Source organism: Danio rerio, chromosome 23, assembly GCF_049306965.1.
Source record: "Danio rerio strain Tuebingen ecotype United States chromosome 23, GRCz12tu, whole genome shotgun sequence".
In the NCBI taxonomy this organism is placed as follows: domain Eukaryota; kingdom Metazoa; phylum Chordata; class Actinopteri; order Cypriniformes; family Danionidae; genus Danio; species Danio rerio.
In genome coordinates, this window is record NC_133198.1 from 730,441 (window position 1) to 752,303 (window position 21,863).

General features: G+C 40.2%; 1 protein-coding gene across 2 annotated transcripts; it reads right to left on the reverse strand.

Moving 5' to 3' along the window:
• Positions 1-439: 439 nt before the first annotated feature.
• Positions 440-21,222, reverse strand: zmp:0000000926. 2 transcript variants are annotated; one of them, XM_068216820.2, is made up of 3 exons: positions 21,167-21,222; positions 2,277-3,713; positions 440-998 (listed from the first exon to the last, which is right to left on the reverse strand). In XM_068216820.2, the coding sequence occupies exons 2-3, from the start codon at positions 3,573-3,575 to the stop codon at positions 657-659; spliced, it is 1,641 nt and encodes a 546-aa protein (XP_068072921.2). In that variant the 5' UTR covers positions 3,576-3,713; positions 21,167-21,222; the 3' UTR covers positions 440-656. The 2 variants fall into 2 exon arrangements, with proteins under 2 accessions (XP_068072921.2, XP_700412.7); XM_695320.11 differs by having other exon boundaries at positions 21,043-21,189.
• Between the last annotated feature and the right edge of the window lie 641 nt (positions 21,223-21,863).

A 21,863-nucleotide genomic window follows, 5' to 3' on the forward strand; every position in this document is an offset into this window, starting at 1 on the left:
ATCACCTTTGCTTGAAATATGCCGATCTAATCCTGTTCATATGAATAAAGCTGCTGCTCCTGAGCAGGTTTGAGCTACCAGACCTGTTGCTATGACAACAACTCTCAGATCAGTTTTGAAGAACAAAACGATCCTGGATCATGTCAAATTTTCAATAACCAAATCTAGCTAACTGAGTAATCCACGTATGAAGAACAGACCCCAGGTCAATCAGTGCTGTTGAAAACACTACTGGTTGAGTTTAGGGATGGAGGAAGGTGGGTCAGTCGATCAGTCAGTCAGTCTACAGCGGCCTCTGGTGGATTTACGTGAGAACAGCAGGCGAGAATAACACTCATGAGAGAAATTTGAGATCTGAAAAAGCGTACACAGTGACCTCTGGTGAATTAGAGAAAAAAAATGCAAAGAAATGTAGCTCCTGGGACATATTTGGCGTTCTCCAGAAATGTACATAGGGGTACGTATTCAGAATGAGCCTGGGTTGACATTTTTAACCTCTCCCTAATTAAACACACCTACATCAGCTCATCAGAACATTAGAAGAGACTCCAAAACCTGAAGTTAAGTGAGACATATAAAAAAATGTACCGTTGGTGTGCCTCCAGGAACAGGGTTGGGGAGCACTCCTACAACTAAAGCAGGTGAAGAGTGTCAGATCAGTGGTGTGTGTGGGAGTGCTGAGGTAAAGGGCTGTGTGTGTGTGTCTGGGCTCCGGGCTCCAGCTCAGGGGCCGACCAGCGTCTCTTGCGGGGCCGATGTGTGTTCTGGAGTTCAGTGCCGGATGGAGGCTCTCTGCTGCCCCCCGGTGGGCCCCGGCTCTCGCTGGGGGCGAGGTTGGGTTTGTGTGTGGGTGTAGGGGTCAGGGCCAGACACACGTCTCCTGTGCTGAGCTGTCGACACTGCAGGCCGTACAGCTGCGCGCTCCGCTGGGGACTGCAAGACGACCAGCCGCGGTCCCGCACGAAGAACGGGTACTCCGATAACACCGTCAGAAGCTCCTGAACAACAACAGAGAATAGTTCAGTCAGTTGCTTTATGCAGTTGATTATAGACATAATGATCTACCCAAGCACCGGATAACTGGAATACCCTAGTGTAATAAACCCAAAGGTTTCCTGTTTACTTTGGGTATTTCTGATCTCAGCGAGGTGATGTTTGGGTCTGCTATTTCAAGCATTTAATGCTTATAAATGGCGAGCCACTACTCATTTAATTAGTGTGGAAATGAGACAATGACCAAACCTTTTTACTTCTCCAGTCAAATTAATGAAAGGCACAGTGGTACACTGGAAATCTGACAATTAGCCAATCAACAAAACTGTCTCAAGATCCTTAACCACACAATAAACTCCCCAAAATATCATATAATAACTGCATTTTCCTTTTGGTATAGGTTTTTGGAGGTGTGCTTAGCAAGGAGAAAGAGAATTCAGGTGAATAAAGGACAAACAATTCTCATCGTCATGCATTCTATAGGAGACAGTAGATATGTTCTATATATAGAGCAATTCAGACAGTGTAAATATGCCTTATTGAAACCATAGAGTACTGTAGAGTAAGTACAATGTCTTTAGATCTTTTATAGATCTGTTCTTACTGTTATTTGACCTAAAAACTCCAGTTACATCACATCACTGTCATTTCCAAACCCCAAGTCATTCACGGTATAGTGAAGTGCACACTGGAAGTAGTATGTCATTTAGGCAACTCTTTTATGACTGTTCCTTATACTGTTTTAGACAATTAAACCACAACAGCATTTCCAAAATTCAGTGCAAATTTCCACTACTGGTCAATCCTCACTTCATTATCACTGCTTCTGTTTTCATTTAAACTCTCTGAATTTGAACACTGAGCTTCCACATTACTGGACAATCATTTACTCAATGTACAAAGCTGACTACTTTATTAGAGACTCTCTTCTCAATAATGTTTTTTTTCCTTAGGTGAACTCAGCCAGAACTTTTCAGAGAACATTCACTTTTATCTCAGAGATTTATATCAGCATCAACAAATTCATGATCTCTATGTGCACGTGACTGCTGGTTCAGTCGTTGCATCAGGAAGAGGTTTCAAGTTCATTTTCATGGTTACCCGTGTTTGTGTGTATATTTTTCCTCATTATTCTGGTAGACTGTGGACATCACTAGTAAAATGTGTCTTCACTTGAGCTGTGCTTATACAGTCAAGTCTGGAATCATGCCGCAAGTGTGTGAATCATTCCAGGGTTGACTGTAGTTTCATTTGTGTATGCATGTGTGTTGAGCTGGACTAACCTGAGTGTTTCGGTCTGTGAGCAAGACCTGCAAGTGGTTGAATCCGTAAGTGGGTCCTGGTGAGATCAACAGAATAGTGCAGGAGCTCAGGTGAAACTCCGGCAAGGTGTCAGCACTGCGCAAAAAGTCTTCTGTCTTCAGCTCCTCCACCCTTTTCAGATGGCCACCAGCTAGTTCAATCAGGGAACCTTTGGCAAAATGAGGTAGGACTGCAGAAGGTGGAGGGTCTGGACCCATGAGCACAGCAAGGGGAGGGCGGCAGGGTCCTGCTGGAGAACTCCAGTCTGTCTCTACACCATGGCTGTTGTGTTGGTTCTGGGAGCTCCTTGCGGAGCAGGACAGGGGAGATCTCGGCTGTGGAAACACTTGAGGGTTCTGCTGAGCAGAAGGACAAAGAGACCCCAGAGTATAGTAGATCTGAGCTCCGGCCGGAGAGGCACTACCACCAAAATGGTCCTGAGAAGTGATGGCCTTCCCTGCCTTTGTGTCAGGTGAGGGGGGCATTGAAGCTTTGGGTGTTCCCCGAGGGTCCCTGTCCCACGGTGAGGAATGTGCACTTGTACTCACTTGTGGCGGAAGGCGCTTCTCAGGGGTCTGTCTGCTTGTGTTCTCCTGTCTTCTTCTGCCATTGGCATGTGGAGCATCTAACCTGCTGACGCTGTCATTCCCATAGTCGTTGCAGGAGGGCACCCTTCTGCTGAACCCAGACTTGCAGTCTTGGCCATCGATGCCGTTGTGCCGCCTACTCTGGTACCTGAGTCTGCTGTCGGGGAGGCTGTCGGGCGGATAAACGGCAGGCTGTGGGAAGACATGGGGGGAGAACAGAGATGAGCTGTAGTCTGGCCGACTGAGGCCACAGGACCACATTTCCCTGGAATCCCCACTGTAGACACTCTTGAATGTGGGCACGGAGAGGAGCGGCTGCATGTTAATGTGAGGGATGTCGCTGCTGAGCCAGCGAGAGTGCTGAGGAACACTCTGCTCCAGTCCTCCATCCACACCCCGTCCACACAGCGCCTCTCTCCAGGACCCGCGCCGCTCCCCCAGCTGTAGAGGCAGGTATGTGTGGGGATGTATAGAGGGGGTGTAGGACACCGGCCAGGGTAGCGGCAGCGGGACAGGTGGCAGCAGATCCCCACCCTCTCTGGGACCCTCTGTAGGCTGATGTGGCCTCCGGCTCCGGAAAGGTGCAGGAGGTTTGAAGTCATCCTCTGGGGCTGGCTGATCCGTAGAGCCCTGGCGGGACTCCCTCTTTTTTGGGGGGAGACATTCCTTGCTGCGGTCTGGGCTTGGATTCATGGGACAATCCCACGGGCCTCCTAGGCCACACTAGGTTACATGGGCTGGGGAGAGCAAAGGGCTTGGAGAGAGATGAGTTCTGATCAGCATCACGCACAGCTCAAGTCACACACCGCCAGCTCCTGAACACACACTCACCTGACAGGAGAAAGAGGAGAAGAAAACACACATCACTGATCACTCGCAGAGCATCAAAGCCAGAAACAACTCTGAATGACACATTTCTGAATGCCTGAAACGTTTAACTGAAAGTGAAACGCACTGAGCCAATTACATATTGGTCATGAAGACATGTGGAATCACTCTGAAATGACTTTGTTTGCTCGTAAAACACCTTTAACTGATGATATTAAAATACTATGAGCAAATTCTGTTTGTGTTTCTTAATTCCAGCATGTGGTCCGTTACAAATATTGACAAACTACAAACAGTTTTTACTTGCACAGCAATTATGATTGCTTTAGATATATTTATTTGAACTAAAAAACATAAATTTAAGGATAAAATAGCACATTTGGCTAAATTAGATGTTTAATAAAAGTTGGTTCAAATGTTTGTGTCTTTCTGACGTATCTAAATTCTGTATTTTGAATGTAGGCACTCGCTGTCCAAGCAGAACAATCCCAGTTGTCATCCTCTCCAAAGCCAATCACTAATATATTATGATACCTACCTTTGATCATACCTGTCAACCCTCCCGTTTTTCCCGGGATTCTCCCGTATTTTACAGTTCTGTCCCGCAATCATCCCGTAAAGGTATTTTCCCGTATTATTTTCAGTCTTTCGCTAAAGGGTGGCAGTAAACATTGAAGAGCCAATCCTCCCTATAGACAACCCATACAGCCCAACCACCAGGGGCCGCCCTTGCTCTTAAACGTGAGTCTGTTCTGTGCTTTAATTTTATTTAGACATGAAAACACTTTAAAATAAATATAAAATCACGGGATTCCCTTTTCCTTTTCATTACAGGTGCCGTGGCCCCTCCTATGCAAGGCTCAAAACAGTCATATAGCAGTGCGTGACTGTCAGCTGACGCGCTCTATAGTGATAAATCTGTACGAAGCAGAGTGAGAGTCCGGGTTTTGGGTGCATGTTTGAACAGACAGATACACAAAATTAATAATAATAACAACTAAAGATATCGATCTTGGTGATGGTTTTTCCAAACACATCTAACTTTGTCCTAAATGACTATAAAAAGTAACAAAAGCAAGAGAAAATATCAAGGGAAATATCCATTATTATGGTGGGCATGACTCTTATTTTTATTTTTTTTACATCCAAATGTTGACGTATGCCTTTGATACTTAAAAGTTCAGAAAAAAATCATTTGTTGTAACAAAACTGTGATCAAATACACACACACATGCACACACACACAAACCTCCTTAAAGTAGTGAAAGATGCTAGTCATTTACACCTTCTTATGGAGGAGTTTCTGTAATGTCAGTTCAACACTCTGAATTAGGCACTTATATTTGACTGCTGCACAGCGCCAGCACATCTGGTCTCTCTCTACGCCTCTGTCTACCACACTGTCTGCATGGACTGAACCCAATACCCTGTTGTCGTCTCCATGGAAACTGAGTCCATACATCTACAGTGACCAAAGAAGGCTAAGAGGGTTATATAGGGATCCTGTCAGGAAACGTAGGCCGGCAAACTGTTCAGCGCTCATCGCATGTTGAGTAAAAGAAAAAAACAAATCAAGTTCTGGAATGAATAATCTGTGGGGGGAATATTTACTTGAATAACAGAGAGAGAGAGAGAGAGAGAGTTGAGCATTAAGACTCTTCCTTAAATAAAACATTGATCTGTCAAGTGATTAAAAGTGCTTCATTATGCTGTATGTGTAGATTGATATATGTGTGTTTCGTGTCTGAACGCTGCACATGATAGCAATTCATGATGCACGAAGAGAAATCTTGAACTGAACATGGAGAAACAACATTTAAATATTAATTTTAAAGATTTTTGTTGTGACAATAAACTGCTCAGATGTGATATTGTAAATGGAAAACGCACTGCAAATTGATATACACTCACCGGCCACTTTATTAGGTGCACCTTATTAGTACCGGGTTGGACCACTTTTTTCCTTCAGAACTGCTGATTCCAAGCTACTGGAAATATTCCTCAGAGATTTTGCTCCATATTGTCATGATAGCATCACACAGTTGCTGCAGATTTGTCGGCTGCACATCCATGATGCCAATCTCCACCACATCCCAAAGCTGCTCTATTGGATTGAGCTCTGGTGACTGTGGAGGCCATTTGAGTACAGTGAACTCATCGTCATGTTCAAGAAAGCAGTCTGAGATGATTGAGCTTTATGACATGCTGCGTTATCCTGCTGGAAGTAGCCATCAGAAGATGGAGACACTGTGCTCATAAAGGGATGGACATGGTCAGCAGCAATACTCAGGTAGGCTGTGGCGTTGATGCTCAATTGGTACTAATGGAGCCAAAGAAAATCTCCCCCACACCATTACACCACCACCACCAGCCTGAACCGCTGATACAAGGCGGGATGATCCATGCTTTCATGTTGTTGAGGCCAAATTGTGAGCCGAGCATCCGAATGTGTCAGCAGAAATGGAGACTCATCAGAGCAGCAACGTTTCTCCAATCTTCTATTGTCCAGTTTTGGTGAGTCTGTGTGAATTGTAGCCTCAGTTTTCTGTTCTTAGCTGACAGGAGCGGCACCCGGTGTGCTCTTCTGCTGCTGTAGCCCATCCGCCTCAAGGTTGGCCGTGTTGTGTGTTCAGAGATGCTCTTCTGCAGAGCTCGGTTGTAACGAGTGCTTATTTGAGTTACTGTTGCCTTTCTATCAGCTGGAACCAGTCTGGCCATTCTCCTCTGACCTCTGGCCTCATCGACAAGGCATTTGCACCTTGGTTGCGCATGAAAATCTCAGTAGATCAGCAGTTTCCGAAACACCAACAACCGTGGCACGTTCAAAGTCACTTAAATCCCCTTTCTTCCCCATTCTGATGCTCGCTTTGACCTGCAGCAGATCATCTTGACCATGTCTACATGCATAAATGTGTTGAGCTGCTGCCATGTGATTGGCTGATTAGAAATTTGCGTTAACGAGCAGTTGGACAGGTGTACCTAATAAAGTGGCCGGTTAGTGTATTTAAAAAGAATCTTAAAAAATCCCATAGGATTTTGAAATACCCATAGGAACTTGAAAGTTCTGCAAACTGCTTTTCTTAGTGGTCAGACGACATATCTGAACCTGACATTTACTACAGTTAACCTTTGCAATAACTCAGAGGCTTAACTGAAATAGTTCTGTTAACTCTGCAGCTCTAGTTCACACTACCTGCAAAGCATCGCTCAATAAACAACCAAGAGCAGCAATAAAAAGGAAGTGAAAAGAATGACAGAATGAAGAGTAGCAGCACATCTCCAGCACACAGAAGCAGGAGTCAAAGCGTGATCAGAACGAAAAGCACCGCTGACCTGAAGAGACTGACCTGGATGGGCTGTTCTGTGCAGATTCCCGTGTGACGCCACTGCAGTCCATCACACCTGCATCTACACACACACATGCAGACACACCACTGATGCAACGGTGTTTGCAAATCTACAGGCAAACTGTGGTGTCACACCATGTCGAAAGGCTGCAAGGCTGACGGTGAAGAAGTGTGAGAGTTTGTGCGTGTGTGTGCATGTACACAAGGCTGAGGAAATGAGTAATAGCGTGCACTGAGAGGCATGTCTGCTGTGCAACAACACACAGGCAGACCAGTTGCTGCTGTCGCCCACTCGCCTTACTCACCGAGAAAGGGATAAGCACACACTCTATCACACACACACACACACACACACACGCATGCAATAACAGACGGGTAATTACACACACTCCCACTCATCCTATCGCTCTCAAACACACACTCTCAACTCTGAGCATATGCATTTACATACGTGACAAGTATGTAGATGGATAGTGATGCAGCTCCTGTTTCATGCTTGTACCGTAAGCAGCAATCAGGGATTTCTGATCATAAACTGGGGAAACATTAAATGCTGTCCTCACGTAGAGCATCTTTTGTCTTGTTTCTAGTCCAGTTATTTTAAAACTCACAAATCAAGAAGCACTAAAAATTAAAAGATTTCGGCAAAACTGATGCAAACAATTTATATGGGCTGAATTTAAACTAATTCAATTGATTATTGTTCAACTTGATTTGTTGGTAACACTTTATTACACACATACAAATGCTCAATTCCTGACTTACAAGCACTTTTAATAATAATAATAATAATAATAATAATAAAATAACAATATTAATAATAAGAATAATAACAATAACAATAATAATAATACAAATATTAATAATAACAATAACAACAATAAAAACAATAATAATAATAATAATAATAATAATAACAATAATAATGATAATAATAATACAAATATTAATAATAATAATAACAACAATAATAAAAACAATAATAATAATAACAAAATAATAATAACAATAATAATAATAAAATAATATTAATAATAATAATAAAATAATGATAACAATAACAACAATAACAACAACAACAACAACAACAACAACAACAACAACAACAACAACAACAACAACAACAAAAATAATAAAATAATAATAACAACAACACTAATAACATTAATCATAATAATGACAATAATAATAATAACAGCAATAATAATTATAATAATATTAATAACAATAATAATAATAACAATAAAACAATAATAATAATAATAATAATAATAATAATAACAACAACTACAACTACAACAACAACCAACAACAACAATAATACTATTATGTTTTATTTAAAGGCGCCTTTCTGGGTGATGTGAAAATGTGCTTAATGATTGTACATAATTTGCTACAGATTAATTTTTCATGACAATGAAGTATGGCATTTTTTACAAACCATTAGTATTTATATTTATTTTAGTAATTTGGACTAGAAACAAGACAAACACTCTATGGAAAGCATTTTTTTTGGTGCAGTTTATGGGATTCATTGTGTAAATGTTTACTAAAAAAGTATGTCTTTAATAAAGATTGCCAATGAAGAAATATCTTAATTTGTGTTAAGAAGATGAACAAAAGTCTCTGAGGGTTAAAACAACATGGGGAGATTAATTAATAAGAGAACGTTTATTTTTGTGTGAACTAACCCTTTAACAGAAAGCCAGTGTACACTCTCAGAAATAAAGGTGCGTGAGCTGTCACTGGGGTGGTATCTTTTAAAAGGTACGTAAAGGTTTGTACGTAATGGGTCCATATTGGTCCCTCATAAGTATATATTAGTACCTACAAATTTAAAGAGGAATACTTTTGTACTTTTTAGGTACTAATATGCATCCTCGAGTTATTAATATGGACCTTTCAGGTACAAATGTGTACCTTTTGAAAAGATACCACCCCAGTGACAACTCACATATCTTTATTTCTGAGAGTGTAGGAAGACTAAATTGGCATGATGTGATCATATTTTCCTGACCTGTATAAACTCCAGCAGTGGCGTTAATTAACTTAAATGAACTTTTTGGAGTAAATGGCCGGGGGCCAGAGAAAGGCCAAAAACAAAAACAACAAATAGGCCAAAGGCACTCTTATTCCACCAAATGCTTTTCTTACTCTTAAATCAAGAAGCATTTTTTAGACAAGCACAAAATATAGTGTTGTTTCCAGAAATAATGAGTCAAAATTAAGTGAGTTTTTCCTTAAAACAAGCAAAATAATCTGACAATGGGGGAAGCAGAATAATCTTATGTCAGAAGGAAAAATGGTATCACTTTATAATAACTACACACTATAAATCATTTATTAAGCATTAGCAAATAATGAAATCATTATCTGTTAAGCATTAACTCTACATTAATATATGTTAGTGAGCAGTTTATAACTGCAGATACAAATGCTCTGTTCTTGACAAGCACATTTAAAATGTGCTTAATAATTGTGCCTTCATATTTTGTTGCTGATTAATTTTTCACTACTAAATTAAGTATTGCATTATTTACAAATTAGTTGTATTTAAAAGTAGGGGTTTTAAAAATCATTCAGATATAGTAAATGATTACTAAACTATTCAAATTAACATTTATCTATCTGATTATTCAGGCACATGTTGATGGTTCATTTGTATGTCAATAAATGCTTTATTAACACAACTTCCTGCAGTTTTGTGACCTAATCTAAAGTGAGGACTAGTCATGCTTTATAAATCACCAATAAATGATGTTTACTGACTGACTGACTGACCGACCCTCCTCCTTTCCTAAACCCAACCAATAGTGTTTTCAAAAGCAACGAATCACCCGCCCACCACCTTTCCTAAACCCAACCGACAGTGTTTTCAAAAGCAACCCAGAAACAGAAACCTCTGGCTTTTTACCATGTATTCAGATACATTATACAGGGGTACGTATTCAGAATGAGCCAGGGCTGCCATTGGCAGATTACTTTGTTGTGATAAAAATTTTAATCTTAATTTTAAGTTCCACTAGAAAATAAGATTTTTTATTTTATTTTTTACATATTTAGACTAGAAACAAGACAAAAGTTCCTTTATTAGTTGTTTTGGCAGTGCTGTGGAATAAAGATGAGCAGCAGCTGTACTGATTCAGTCAGAGTTGCGTTGTGTTTTGTAAAGTACCTGCTGAACAAGAAGCCAGAGCTATCTCCTCCATGCTAATCTGAGTTTCTGAAGCAGCCAAAACAAACAGCGAGGGACATATTTTGCAGTGTTTGTTGCTTGGCTTCTGTGGCATCATGCTGGCTAGCCTCTCGCACACTGAAAGTCTGAATCCTGATGGAAGTGTGTACGGTGTAAGCTGAGAAGTGTCCCTGAGTGGGAAGAAGACGCTTATCAATGGTCATCTGCTCAGAAGCGCAGTGCTGCTCAACTCTCATCATGGGATCAGCATTCTGTATCTCTTATTTATCACACCTGATTCTCCATCAACATCAAAATGAAAGGTAAAATGAAGCCTAGATTTACTACCATGGACTGAATTAATGTTTTGTTTATATTTAGATATTTGGTTAAAATATGACCCTGGCACATGTAAACCTTTTTACAAATGCACTTTACTTTCTCTTTATTAAAATCTGTATCATTGAATTTAACTTTTTTCTGTAGACGTTATTGCATAACTTTTTACATTTTTCAAGTCAATGAGGCCTCTGTGAATGTACTACACCCTTTAAAATCATGACATTACAGTACAGTAAATTACTGTAAATATTTTCCCTCAATATTTGTGTACTATAAAAATATGAATATAAATAGGGGTAAAATCTCACCTGTAATAAATCAGTAAGGCCTCTGTGAATGTACTTCATCGTTTAAAGTAATAAAATTACAGTACGGTAAATTACTGTAAATAGTTATCTTCTTTATTTGTGTACTGTAAAAATATAATTGAAAATATAAGTAAAATATCACTTGTAGTAAGTCAGTGAGGCCTCTGTAAATGTACTACACCCTTTAAAATCATAACATTACAGTACGGTAAATAACTGTAAATATTTTTCCTCAATATTTGTGTACTGTAAAAATATGAATGTAAATATGGGTAAAATCTCACCTGTAGTAAGTCAGTGATGCCTCTGAGAATGTACTACAACCTTTAAAAATCTTAAAATTACTGTACAGTGAATTACTGTAAATATTTTCCCTCAATATTTGTCTACTGTAATAAATATGGGTAAAATCTCACCTGTTATAAATCAGTAAGGCCTCTGTGAATGTACTTCATCGTTTAAAGTAATAAAATTACAGTACGGTAAATTACTGTAAATAGTTATCTTCTTTATTTGTGTACTGTAAAAATATAATTGAAAATATGGGTAAAATCTCACCTTTAGTTAGTCAGTGAGGCCGCTGCAAACGTACTACACCCTTAATAATTATATAGTTACTGTGCGGTAAATTACTGTAAATATTTTCCTCAATATTGTTGAACTGTAAAAATATTAATGAAAATTTGTGTAAAATCTCACCTGTAGTAAGTCAGTGAGGCCTCTGTGAATGTACTACACCCTTTAAAATCATAACATTACAATACGGTAAATTACTGTAAATATTTTCCCACAATATTTGTGTAATGTAAACATATTAATATAAATATGGGTAAATCTCACCAAAAGTAAGTCAGTGACGCCGCTGAGGATGTACTACAATCTTTAAAAATGTTAAAATTACTTTACAGTGATTTACTGTAAATATTTATCTTCATTATATGTGTACTTTAAAAATATGAATGAAAATATGAGTAAAATCTCATCTGTAGTTAGTCAGTGACGCCTCTGTGAATGTACTACACCCTTCAAAATCATAACATTACAGTACAGTAAATTACTGTAAATATTTTCCCTCAATATTTGTGTACTGTAAAAATATGAATATAAATATGAGCAACATCTCACCTGTACTTAGTACAGAGCTGGTAGCATCAAAAGGAACAGCATCATCCCGCCCCTAAGCATTCATTTTAAAGATGAAATGCAGGCATACGTTCCTCTGGCTACATAATTCGTGATCTCCAAGAATGTATGTAGGGCTACGCTTTCAGAATGAGCCTGTGTTGATTAACTGTCAGTCAATCCAACTACATCCGTAGACATAACAGAGTGATTGTAAGGAACAATGCTGAACTTGGCACCAGGAATCAACTGCACATTCACACCAAAAAGTTTTTACAGTGATCTGATAACACATGAGTGGGAGACAGCAAGACGCGAAGCTGCTGAGAGAGAGAAAGAGTGAAGGAGATAGAAAAAAATAATGTCAAGTCAAAAGGGCAGGGTAGAAAAAGAGACAGCAGTAGGAGAGAAGATGTTCAAGAAGACTCATCCTACACAGAGCCTCTATCTCCGAGAGTCCGTGGTGTCACAGAAACCTCTGAGTCAAACCAAAACTGTAAGCCACACACACACACACACACACACACAGTCCAGCGGATGCAGTGTCAGCGTTCTCTTTGAAAACATATTTCTGAAGGAGAATCTGGCACATTCACATAGGCGCTTCTTTGGATGGGACTGCACAGAATAGCACACAGTTACTTCACTTTAATTACACGTCTGACATGCATTTGGATGTTAGTCAAGTAGAAGTGTTGTAAAGAAAAAAATAAAGCAGAATGTCTCTAATTAATGTCTCTATTCATTATTAGTATGGAGGCACTATTTAGCAAGTACAGGACACCACAATGAACAGCTCCATGATCACTTTTGGTCCATTTGACAAACATGAACATGATGGGCCCTATCACACACCGGCGCAATAAGCCGTGTTTGGTGTGATTTGTTGCTATTTTCAGACCAGCGCAACCCTAATTCTAACGTTTTGCGCCACGTTGTTTGAATGACAAATCTATGAGTGCCACTTTGTGGACTTAAGGGTGTGCTGATCTATAAAAGACAACACAGGCTCATTCTGAAAACATAGTCCCGTAGTTGTTTCTGGAGGCCGTGAATTATGTAGCCGGAGGTATGTAAGGCTGCAATTCTTTTTTTTATTTAAACAAACGCTTCGGGGCGGTGTGATGCTGTTTTTTCCGCAGTTTGCCCCTCTAGCTGACGATGGGAAATTGAGTCCAGGGAAGAGCGGTTCCAGATATCAGGTAAGACAAAAAGAGAATCCAAAAAATAAATTGAGCGAGTGAATAACCGGGCGGGAATGTGGTAAAATCTGAAAACGAGGTGAAAATCAGGCGGCAGTGAGGTCTTTTCTTTTCTGGATTGCTTTTTAGGCAAGGCAAGGCAAGTTTATTCATACAGCACATGTTATACACGGTGGCAATTCAAAGTGCTTTACATAAACAGGAATGAAAAACAACCCAGGCTCATTCTGAAAACGTAGTCTCGTGGATGTTTCTGGAGGCCGCGAAATACATCCCGGGAGGTACGTATGGCTGCATTTTATTTTTTAAGCGAACTCTACGGGGCGGTGTGATGCTGTTCTCTTTTGCGCGGGCATGAACGGCACTCGCGAGAGACATTTGAGATCCGAAAAAGCAAACACAGCGGCCTTTCGCAAATTCACAAAAACAAAAATTGCAAAAATACGTAACTCCCGGGACGTAATTTGCGGTCTCCAGAAACGTCCACGGGACTACGTTTTCAGAATAAGCCTGGGTTGAAAAAAAGACAAGTATAAGAAAATAAAATCACTGATATGAATGTGGTGAAATCCGAAAACGTGGTCAAAATCAGTCGAGGGCTTTTCTTTTTCTGGTCGGCTTTTGTAAATTGTGGCTTGGGTTTAGAGAAGGACGAGGGTGGCTGGGTCAGTCGATTGGTCGACCGCTTAGACATCCGTTCAGCCATTCAGTCAGTCAGTCGGACAGACAATCACTCAACAGCGGCCTCTGGTGGCTTTTTACGTGAGAACTGGCGCGCCCTCGCGAGAGGCGTTCGAGACGCAAATAAGCACGCACAGCGGCCTCTCGCTGATAAGCAAAAACAAAAACTGCAAAAAATACGTACCTCCCGGGACGTATTTCGTGGTCTCCAGAAACGTCCACGGGATTACGCTTTCAGAATGAGTCTGGGTTGAAAAAAAGACAAGTATAAAAAAATTAAATCACAGGTGATAAAAATAATTAAAAACATTAAACTGTGTTAAAACAGGTTATTAAAGAATGAAGATCTGAGCGATCTGTTTATATTCAGTGAGCATATCTGTAATGTATTGAGCTCCTAGGCCATTTAGTGATTTATAGACCAGTAATAATACTTTAAACTCTATTCTGAATGTAACTGGGAGCCAGTGTAGAGACCTGAGGACAGGTGTGATGTGCTCTGATTTCCTGCTTCTGGTTAGAATCCTGACTGCAGCTTTCTGGAGGAGCTGTAACTGTCTGACTGTTGTTTTGGGAAGGCCAGTGAAAAGGCCGTTACAGTAATCCACCCTGCTGCTGATAAAAGCATCAACAAGTTCTTCCGGGAAACAAACACTGTTTTTAAAACACTGGCGGCTGGGTTTAGAGAAGTGGGTGATTGGGTCAGTCTGTGCTTTTGAAAACACTATTGGTTGGATTTAGGGAAGGAGGAGGGTGGGTCAGTCAGTCAACAGTGGCCTCTGGTGGATTTAGGTGAGAACAGCAGGTGTGAATGGCACTCGCGAGAGAAATTTGAGATCTGAAAAAGCGCACACAAGGGGCCTCTGGTGGATTTGCGAAAACAAAAACAGCAAAAAAAAAAAAAAAAACATAGCTCCTGGGACGTATTTGGCGCTCTCCAGAAATGTATACTGTGGTACGTTTTTAGATTGAGCCTGGGTCGAATAAATGTTTTTTTTTTTGTATTATTTTTATTAACACCAGACGTGAATTACAGAGACATCGGATTTAACAGACAGCACTCTGTTAAGGACCAAAGATGCATTTGATTCATTCCAATATTTAGTGACCCAGCTAGCTGCATTTCTGTGCTGTATGTGAATCGTTTTTCCCGTGTGCAGCACTTCTTTGGGCCGATCATGTTTCTGAGCTCGGAAATCTTTATGATGCAGCAGATCTCCGGAAGACCAGAGGAGGTGAAGGTGAGGAGGAGAGATCGAGATCTCAGCCCTGCTGGAAAATACACCACAAACCTGCATGAAGTCCTTTCTACTAAAGCGCATGCTGGTCTTCTGGTGTTTTGACTACACCATCGGCATATACAGTTGAAGCCAGATTTATTTGCCCCCTTTTTTAGTTTATTTTTAAAAATATTTCCCAAATGATGTTTAACAGATCAAGGAAATGTTCACAGTATGTCTGATAATATTTGTTCTTCTGAAAAAAGTCTTATTTGTTTTATTTCGGCTAGAATAAAAGCAGTTTTTAATATTTTAAACACCATTTTAAGGTCAATATTATTAGCCCCTATAAGCTATATTTTTTTCGATAGTCTACAGAACAAACCATCGTTATACAATAACTTGCCTAATTACCCTAACCTGCCTAGTAACCTTAAATAACTTAGTTAAGCCTTTATTAATTACTCTAACTTTACCCTAATTAACCTAGTTAAGCCTTTAAATGTCACTTTAAGCTGTATAGAAGTGTCTTGAAGAATATCTAGTCTAATATTATTTACTGTCATCATGACAAAGAGAAAATTAATCAGTTATTAGAGATGAGTTATAAATAAATAATACTATATCATGGTGAGACATCTGATTTACACCCCTGCTAGGGGGGCCGTGCAGGTAAAGCTCACTCTCCTGATCTCTCAAAAGGTGCTCAAGCCTATATAACTGTCCTATATGAAATATAAATAATCCATTCAAATCCAAATGGCTGATGAGTAAACACTGAGATGGTGTTTTTGCAGTTTTATCATGTTTGTCTGTTCATCTTGCTCCTCTTCAGTGGTTCTGCAAGTGTCACCACTAAAGGTCAGACTGTAGAGTGAGCCTAGTTCACTTCACTTCCGGCAGCTCTGCTTCAGGGTTACTTGCACTCCCTGTGGACTTGGACATTATTTAACACTGAGGATTTGTCTGGGCCAAAAATTCTTTATTAATTAATGGATCACATATATAACTATGAACACACACTTATAACCATGCTATGCTACACATACGTGAGTTTTGTGCTTCTGCTTGGATCATAACTGGAGATCCGCCAGTCTCATGTGAACCAGAATGCTGTACGGGCCCAACACGCAAACCATACCCCTATGCTGGATCTTCATTGATGACAGAAGGCAGGAAGTGAGAGTGTTTTTATCTTTTTCATCGTAAAGGAGAACTGAAAGGTAGTGTCTTCAAGCATCTGTTTTGTTTGTTCTCTTTAACCAATCATATGCTGTATCTTCTTGACAACATGTCAATGGTTTGACCAATCGCAGCTCACACACATTTCTTTAGATATTACACATAAAGGTTTGGAAGATGGTATGTGCTATGTTATGCATTCAAAAGGCGGATGCTTTGTGCTCACAAATCCAACAACGAATTGAGATTGAGCATACGTGTATATTTGGGTGACACTTTACAATATAGTTTAATTAGTTAATGTTATTTAAAGGCTTAAAGGTGCAGTAGGTGATCATCTTCACAAACATTTGGTGGTTGAAAGTCTCTTCACGTTCCGGTAGTACTGATTAAAGTATATAATTTAAATGCATTTTTATATTCTGGGTAAGGCATAAGACTAAAAAAATGTTTGTCCAATTAAAATGTCGGGCCGATAATTCCCATAATTCTGATACGGAGCTCAAACTGTCCATCAGCAAATGCAAATTTGCTTGCAGGAACCATACCGTACTGTAGCACTCTGTGAAACGTATGCTTTGGAGTGAAGGACCTGCACACCAGAACCAGTGGACGGTTTATTAATGCTGTCCCAGTGTCTGTCTATGCAGAGCTCAAGACACAGTGCAATGAAGAAAACTTCAGTTTAAGAAGACAAAGCAGTCAACTCTGAATTAGAGTTATCAACAACAATAATGGGTTTAATGCATGTTACCGGTTTAGAGATTTAATACTTTGGCCTGGGTGTTTCTTTCAAATCATTACCATTAAAGAGGAGCAATAACCATTTTTCCAGGCACCACTATAGTTATTAGTAAAATACAGCAGAGACGTGTGGCTGTGTTGTGACTGCTGCTGTCTAACAAATGGATTTGAATGCTGTGCAGAGAAACAATGAATGGTCCATTGAGAGAAAAAGAGATAGAGATAGAGCGATAGCACTGCTAATCCTCTGATGGTTGAGGCCAAAGCAGGATTAGTGGAGTTCTGGGTGTAAAGCTTCTTCAAAGCACGGGTGAGCCCTGATGGTATAAATAGGGCTGCAGCATCTAAGCCAGCTTTCAGGAGCTGCTGATGTCCTCCTGCTCGTTCACTCGTCTGTCAGAGATCTGCAACTCATCACATTTGCACTTTCAACTCGAACGCAGCTTCTTTTGAGGGGACTGAGTATTAAGGGGATACTTCACCCAAAACATTCTGCCATCATTCACTCAGCCTTTACTTGTCCCAAACCTGTCTGAATTTCCCTTTTGTGTTGAACACAGAAGAAGAAATCTTGAAGAAATCTGAAAATAGGTTTCCTCTGTAAGCGTTTACAAGCAGAAGTTTACATGCACTGTATAAAAAGGCACATGACCATTTAAGAAGAAGTCAGATGTTAATGTGACTAAACGTTTTCTCTTTTAGGTAAGTTAGTGTTATCACATGTGTTTCTGTTCTGCTTAATAGCAGAGTAATGAGAGAGATATTTATTAAGAAATTGTTATTTGTACTTTTCCTGAAAGTCAAGTTTACACACAATGAGATTATTCTGCCTCTGGAAAAGCTCAGATGATGATGTCAGGGTTTTGGAGGTTTCTGATTGGCTAATTGACAACATTTGAGTTAATGTGAGGCACAACTGTAGAATAGTATTGAAGGAAAAGCTCAAACACACTGCTTCCCTGTGTGACAACATGGGAAAATCAACAAGCCAGAATCAACAACAAAGCCAGATTACCATTAGCTGAATGACACTGGGGAAAAGACTGATGTTTGGAGACATGTCCTGTGCTCTGATGGAGCTAAGACTGAACTGTTTGGCTGTAATGAGCAGTGTTACATCTGGAGGACAAAGGGGAAAGCGCACAAGCCTAGAACACCATCCCAACTGTGGAGTATGGGGGCGGCAGCATCATGTTGTGGGGCTGTTTTGCTGCAGGAGGGACTGGTCCACTTCACAGCATAGATGGCATCATGAAGACAGAACATTATGGAGAAATACTGAAGCAGCATCTCAACACATCAGCCAGGACATTACAACTTGCCCACAAATGACTCTTCCAAACCCTAAGCACACTGCCAAATTAGTTCAAATGTGCTTTAAGGACAACAGAGTGAATGTTTTGAAGTGGCCATCACAAAGCCCTGATCTCAATCCTATAGAGAATGTGTGGGCAGAGCTGAAAAAGCTTGTGCGAGCAAGACAGCCTACAAATCTGACTCAGTTACAGCAATTCTGTCAAGAGGAATGGGTCAAAACTCCTGCAAACTACTGTGAGAAGCTTGTGGAAGGAGACCCAAAACATCTGACCAAAGTTCTACAGTTTAAAAGCAAAGCTAAAACATACCAAGGAAATGTGTGTAAACTTTTGACTGTCTAGAAATGAATAAAAAATTCTCTCATTATTCTGGCATGTAGCAAATGTAGATCATCCTGACGGACCTAAAATAGTAAACATTTAGTGTGATTTACCATCAGACATTTTTTTTTAAATGGTTATGCTCCTTTTTTAGAGTATATGCAAACTTCTGCTTTCAGTATATTTGTTTTTAACTACTATGGAAGTCAGGTTTTCAGCTTTCCTCAAAATATCTTCTTTAGTGTCTAACGGTACAAAAGAAACTCAAAGGTTTGGAACCACTTGAGAAAGAGTAAAGAGAGAATACAATTTCATTTCCTTCACCAAGCTAGTTAAAATGTCTGTATAGTGTATGAGTGTGAAAGAGTGTGTGTGGATGTTTCCCAGAGATGGTTTGCAGCTGGAAGGGCATCCGCTGTATAAAACATGTGCTGGATAAGTTGACGGTTCATTCCGCTGTGGCGACCCTGGATTAATAAAGGGACTAAGCTGACAAGGAAATGAATGAATGAATGTTTAGTAAGCGAGTAAGTAAATGATGAGGAAATGAAAGATTTAGGGTGAACTATTTTTGGATAACCTTTAAATGCCCAGTGACTCCTGTTGTAAACTAAATTAAATTAAACTAAAGTCCATTCATTCATTCATTTTCTTTTCAGCTTAGTCCCTTTATTAATCAGGGGTCGCCACGGCGGAATGAACCGCCAACTTATCCAGCACGTTTTGCCCTTCCGACCGCAACCCATCACAGGGAAATAAACTAAAGTCTAAATAAAAATAATTTATAAAGTAATTTTTTTATGTTTTAAGCACAAATGTATTTTTTACACAAATCAAGACAGCTGATTCAAAAAACCTTTGCGAGCGCCTGAGCGAACCTGCAGATTGAGCGATTAATTAACCAGCAGACGCCTCGCCGCCCAGTTTCCCATAGAGAAGCACAAACCAGCAGAACTACTCTATTCACACACCCACAGACTCACTGCTCACTGCCTCCACCTCACACACACACACACACACACACACACACACAGAGAGACACGTGTGCCAGTGCTACTGTAAAAATAGACATCTTAAAGAGGCAGCAGCTGCTTGAGAATCACTGAGTTAACTGACAGAGATCCTAAACCATCAGGAATCTTCACTAATATAATAGAGGTGAAGTTGGTTGTATATTGGGATATTCAGACATTCTCCTTAATAATATAATGTCAGAAAAGTATTGTAAATAGGGAAATCATATTAGCAGTCAATGACTATCAAAGTACAACATTGTTCACAGTCAATTAGACAGTGTTAATGTTGTTTACAAGTCATACTTGCATGCTAATTCAGATCCAACATGCTAAACAATATAGAGACTGCTACTGTAAATGAACGAACGTGCGATATATAAATCCTACATTAGCTCTTTGATGCATTTAACACAGCTTTCACTGCTAGATTTAATTCGATTTTCAAAAAAATACCGCAAAACAAAAATATTCACAGGATGCTTCATCACGTCTGTCGTCCAAGGATAGCGTTCATGATAGAAATGTGCACTCACATCAAACCAAAGCATTTGAATAGTCCAGTCAGTGTAATCAACAGCCACCGATGCACACACTTCTATAAATAAATATATTAATAAATCTATAGTTCTCCGAATGACTTACCGAATAATAACACGCCAATATTTCTTAAATGGAAATGAAAAGATCTACTACATGAGGTGGGATAGTGACTGAAATAGCCAAGCAAGGTTGAAATAAGTCCACGGTTCATTTTATAGAGGTAAATTTGCTTGTATATTGTGATATTCAGACATTCTCCTTAATAATATAATGTCAGAAAAGTATCCTAAATAGTGAAATCATATTAGCAGCAAATGACTATCAAAGTACAGCATTGTTCACAGCCAATTAGACAGTGTTAATGTAAAGTCATACTTGCATGCTAATTCAGATCCAATATTCAGAGTAACATGCTAAACAATATAGAAACTGCTTAATGAACCAGTGTGCCAATATAAAACCAACTTCACCTCTGTCTTCATGAGGTGGGATAGTGACTGAAATAGCCAGACAAGGTTGAAATGAGTCCACAGTTCATTTTTGAGAGAGCAGAACTGCAAAGCCATGTCTGAGAGGCCCTATCAGCTTCCCTATTACCTCTTTCCAGCAGTTTCAACGCTGTCCTCTAAATGTGCTCCGCTCCCAACCCTGCGCTGGTGCTTTTCTATTAAGCCGGAGACTTTGAACAACACACACATTTGGACCCATCATTACTCAAATACCCACACAACATATCGTCTCACGAAGACTCTCAGTAACACTTATTCTGTCACACTTGTCAACAGAAGCACACACACACATTCAGAAGTGTCCTACCTCTCTGGGTGTCTGTTTATGGTGAGAAACACACTGAGTGATCATGGGAAGCAGCAGCAGCAGCAGCAGCAGACAGGGATATCCAGTGTGATGCTCTAAACTGTGTGTTTTTCCTTGTCCTCACCTAGTCATTCTTTTGCTGTATCTTCTGTATTTTTCCTGTGTCACCCGTTGTGAGCATGCTCCCTCTCTCTCTCTCTCTAACACATACACACACTCAGAGAGAGAGAGAGAGAGAGACTCACACACACACAAACTTCAGCTCGCTCGCCCTTTGTGACCCCCTCCTATCTCTCCCTCTCTCTGTGGGTGTATAATTAGACTCAGTCCTGTCGTGATGCAGCTTTCACTCATTGTGGGAACGTCTCTGAGCTGCTGGACGTGCTGGCAGGAAGCCGAGCAGCTTTGCTTATTAACCTCTTAAGAGCTGGGGAATGTGCCGGCAGAGCCTGCAGCCCATTGGTCACTTCCTCCTTCATCCCAGCCCAGGGCTGCTGTGATTGGCTGCAGCAGCACATGCTTCCATACGGCAGCTCGCATCATTGGCTCTGCTGCTGGCAGCTTGACCATATGCATTGCTTTACGTTTGACCACCAAACTTTTCTATACTTACCTGACTGTGTTTTCTGGTGAAAGAGCATTCTGGTTTAGTTATGATCCGCCATGTGTGTGTGTGTGTGTGTGTGTGTGTGTTTTCCAAAAAGCATGTACACAGAAAAGAAAGAGCACAAAATTTTCAATGATTAATGCAACATCACTGTATGTTCAGTGTGACTAGCACATGGTCATACTGTCACATGGTGTGTGTGTGTGTGTGTGTG